Source organism: Mytilus trossulus, unplaced genomic scaffold, assembly GCF_036588685.1.
Source record: "Mytilus trossulus isolate FHL-02 unplaced genomic scaffold, PNRI_Mtr1.1.1.hap1 h1tg000024l__unscaffolded, whole genome shotgun sequence".
NCBI lineage: Eukaryota > Metazoa > Mollusca > Bivalvia > Mytilida > Mytilidae > Mytilus > Mytilus trossulus.
Genome location: NW_026963290.1, coordinates 4267794 through 4272277, shown reverse-complemented (window position 1 = coordinate 4272277; position 4484 = coordinate 4267794). Strand labels below are relative to the sequence as shown.

The window sequence follows — 4484 nt, the reverse complement described above, 5'->3', positions numbered from 1 at the left end:
CTAGCCGCTTTTGTGTTTTTCTGCGTTTGCGCTAAATGTAGATATATTGTAATTATAATGATTGACGATAATAAGTCGTCATATTAGAATATGGCCGTATCTTTGTTTTAACTATTTATGAATTTAAGTGTTCAAAATATTTAATATACATTAAAACAAAAAATCTGCATGTGGTCTATGCAATGCTTGGAGTCTGTATGGTTAAAAATAAATATTTGTTATCAAATATGTTTTAACTCAATACAAATCATTTGTGAAAACTAATTTAATTCAGGTAACAAGATCAGACCCGCATTCCATGCGTCTATGATAAGGCAACCTTATACCTTCTCCGATCCAAATGAAATTCTAAGATTTGAGCATGTGTGGACAAATATCGGTGACGGTTACCATTCAGATACTGGTGTGTTTATTGTTCCAAGAGATGGGCTATACCAGATAATGGGTACACTTTGGTCCACTAATGGGAAAACATGTGCCGCGTCTCTCTATAAGAATGATTCAAGGCTAAATTTTGGTTATGCACGGCCAGAACATGCTGACAGTAGTACCATACATGCGATTGTTATATTAAAGAAAAACGACAGAATTTACTTTAAAAACAGAGGAAGTACGGACCATCAATGCCTCGGAAACTACCACTCTGCATTTTCTGGAGTGTTTTTGCATAAATGATCTGATTCTGTGTTTATACATTTCACATTCTTAAAATGACATGACTGTACATGTTTTTCTTTTTTTTTTGCTAAGAATGTATAAATTAAATTGTAATCAGCTTTGATAAAGAAACAATCTTATCAGTTGAACTAATTAGCTTAGGAGTATTTTTTTACTGTGAATATCATAACATAAAAAAGGTTTCGAGTAAATAAAAATACAGATTATCAGAACGGGAATTTAAAAAATGTGATATTCAAATTTATGATGCAGATAGATAAAAATAAAAAAATAAAATTACTTTACAAAACTGATAATACTTTTTTGTGTTGAACATTACCATTTGTCTTGTTCCTACTCGATTTATTCATTTCCTGATCTGCTGATTATCTTATTTAATCAACGTGTGGTTCGTTTGATCTCAGTTGTTCATTGGTCGAAATTCGATTATGACGTCAATTTTCTTGCTTTCCTCTGTAATTCCTATTGTGACGTCACGACAAAAAAGGCGACCATGCCTGATGATATCATATAGAATAAACACATATTTTTGCAGGTCGTTCGACAAGTTGGATTACGATTGCCTGAATATCGTGCAATACGATACCTATCCACTCTCGACAGTTACATTTTCTATATAGGCGAGCCTGGAGTTTTTAATTTGAAAATTTAGCGGTTTCGAGTGGATAAATATCGTATCACGCTCGATGCATTGGTAGAAACTATATGTTTATACCCAACAGGGTGTGAGTATATGTCAGGTCATTCAGTATGTGGTTTGTGAAAAAAAGATATTTAGAATAACTCAATAAAAGGAAATAATATAAATATGGTGAATATGTTTTTATCTTTTATTTTGTTTGATAAGAGTGGTTATTACTAATAACAAAAAGAGCCATTTGCAGTAAACATCATTACATATAGATACTTTCAAAATAAACTGCTAAAGTCGACAGTCATAGTTTACAAACTTATGAGTCACCAGGAAACTGTATAAAAGAAAATGTAGATTTACCCTGACATTATTAAATTTGTCGCTCTACATGATTCTTAATAATTAAATACGAATAAAAGACATCACAGACTTATTGGCTTGTATTAAAGCAACTAAAATTGAAAGAAAGACTAGCCTTGTCGACATATTCTCTTGTTTTGTAGCTATTTTATAGACATATGAATAGTACACTTTCTTTCCAATTTACCATTAATAGACATGCAAATTTGTGAGAGGAAGATTAATTGTCGTGCAGATAAAAATTGCTTTATTTTCTAGCGATAGTCTAATCAATTTGAAATCGACAATCATTTAATGTAGGAATGATAAGATCTGGTAGGTTAAGTCAGATATGATTTTTGGAGAGAAGGAAACTCAACATGCTCATTTATCAAGGAATGAAAAAAGCAAATGTGTCAAGGACAAAGAAACGTTTTTGTCATGAAGGTGGAAATGGTGTTTACATTCAGGCGTCAAATGCCCTCTTATCGATATACTCTCCTTCCTCAATTCGCAGTTGAGATTTGACCAATCTTTGTACCGTGTGAATTTATTTGCTGCGGATTGATCAGCTCATGAGCTGATGATATGATGACATATGCATCGTAGTGTTGTTATTATTCGTTTCTGAGTACTTTCAAACTATAAAAATGTTCATATTTTCCTGCATTTTTACAAACAAAGGTGTTTAGTCTCATTCGTGAAAAATCTTAGAGATTGATTAGATGCTCATTGATATACCAACGAGCAAAATGTGATAAGTGCTTTATTTTATTCAATGAGTGAAAGAAATTATGATAAAAATAATATTTGTTGAACTTCTAAATAGATATAGGAAGATGTGGTGTGAGTGCCAATGAGACAACTCTCCATCCAAATAACAATTTAAAAAGTAAACCATCATAGGTTAAAGTACGGCCTTCAACACGGAGCCTTGGCTCACACCGAACAACAAGCTATAAAGGGCCCCAAAATTATTAGTGTAAAACCATTTAAACGGGAAAACCAACGGTCTAATCTATATAAATGTCTGTATTCTTTTTTAAATCAGAGATAAATAAATCATCAAATTTACAGATCGGGTCTAAACTTGGCAGAAGATACCGTGGGAACACTCATGTCGAAGAAAAAGTGACAAACCCATTGCAAAAAACGAAAAACGACGAAAAGACGGATAAACCCACAAAACACTTCATAGAAAACTTTAGATGGAGCAACTTAAGTTCAGTCCAGTGTGTTAGATTTGGGGTTTTTAATCCATAAGAATTCGTAAACTCGATCCTCAAAAATGAAATAAACAAATATATCATAGCTATAATTTACTTCAATGGAGATAGATATAGCGAGCAGAGCTTTCCCATACAGATAAAATAAAAAAAGCCGAAGAACATGCATTGGTGTGGCCTTGTCTTTATTGGTTATAATACAGTTGTGTTATGCTTTGTAATAATGTGTGCAAGCTGTATTGTGTTGTTTATTATTCACAATCAAAATTTGCTTCAAAAAACACGACTTAAGAGAACTATCGCTTCTTCACGAAACTTGATATCCATGAAAGCGTATATAAAAGGGTTCACGATATTATTAATAATAAAGATATGATATATAAACATCAATCCAGGTCTTTCTGTGTTTGACACTTTTTCCCAAAAGTCTTTGTTTAGGCCTTCAACAATAAGCAACATCACTTTCGACAAATAACTTAATATAAAAACCAAAGTTATAACAAAAAACATAATCGTTAGTTTGTAAGTTATTCGACGGTTATTCTTCTGTCTTCTTTTGGATCCAAGAAGTTGAGACAGAGATGTTTGGTGATTGTTTTCCAGCCGCTGTTTTTTACTTGAAATTGATATTTTGAAATCTAGATCAGAAATGATGTTATTATGTGAAACACCACTAGTTTCGGTTACAGAAGCTCCATCTCCATCAGTTTTTGTCATCGAATTTCTGAATTCTACTCTACTACTTCTACGTTTGTTCAACTTTAATTGACGAAATACTGCACATCCAATTAAAGAGTATAGGACAATAAGTGTTGTTATTAAAGCAACAACAATAACACCTATCACGATGGCATAGATTGTCCTTGCTAGCATGTAACCTTCTTTTACTTTGCCACAACGTTGGCCAATAGTGCCATGAGTGATGCTATGGAATGGAACAGAGCCGTAAACATACGATAAAGGTAGTGCACATAACGATGAAATGACTATTGTTAATATCAATGCAGTTCTTTTGACATTGAGCGATATTGCTGGTTTCAGGGGCATACACACTTTCATATATCTCTGAACTGCAATTATTAGTAATAAAAATATTGGAATAAATGTTGTTAGTCCAATAAAGAATTGTGTCGTTTTACACAAAATGTTGTGTGTAAATGTGACTTGGTTAAGACATTGATATATCATATAAATTCCACAGTAGATCGTTGCTATTAAGTCAAATGCAGCTAAAATCGGTATAAAATATCTTTCATCTGATGGTTCTTTCATTTGAAAAGAATAAACCAACAAAACAAAAACATTTCCGCATGTTCCGAGTACGATGTAAATCACAAGTATAACAATGTTCGGTATAAGAGTTTCTGATATCATGTCATTAAATTCAGAAACTGTAATATTATACATTGTATTATATTTTGTCCTGATTTAGTGAGCAAAAAACAGTTCATTCCATTCCCAGCTTAATACATTAAATGGCATTAACTTCAAGGAAATTGCAGATGTCAATATTTTGATTTTCACACGGACACCTTCCGGCTTCAAAAACAATAACATGTTTCCTCAATCAAATAGTTATTTAAAAATATCTAACGAAGAAATTGTTT

General features: G+C 32.3%; 1 protein-coding gene across 1 annotated transcript; it reads right to left on the bottom strand.

Moving 5' to 3' along the window:
- Window positions 1–3150: 3150 nt before the first annotated feature.
- On the bottom strand, window positions 3151–4284 carry LOC134699052 (cholecystokinin receptor-like). Its single transcript, XM_063560738.1, has one exon. The coding sequence runs from the start codon at window positions 4282–4284 to the stop codon at window positions 3151–3153; it is 1134 nt and encodes a 377-aa protein (XP_063416808.1).
- Between the last annotated feature and the right edge of the window lie 200 nt (window positions 4285–4484).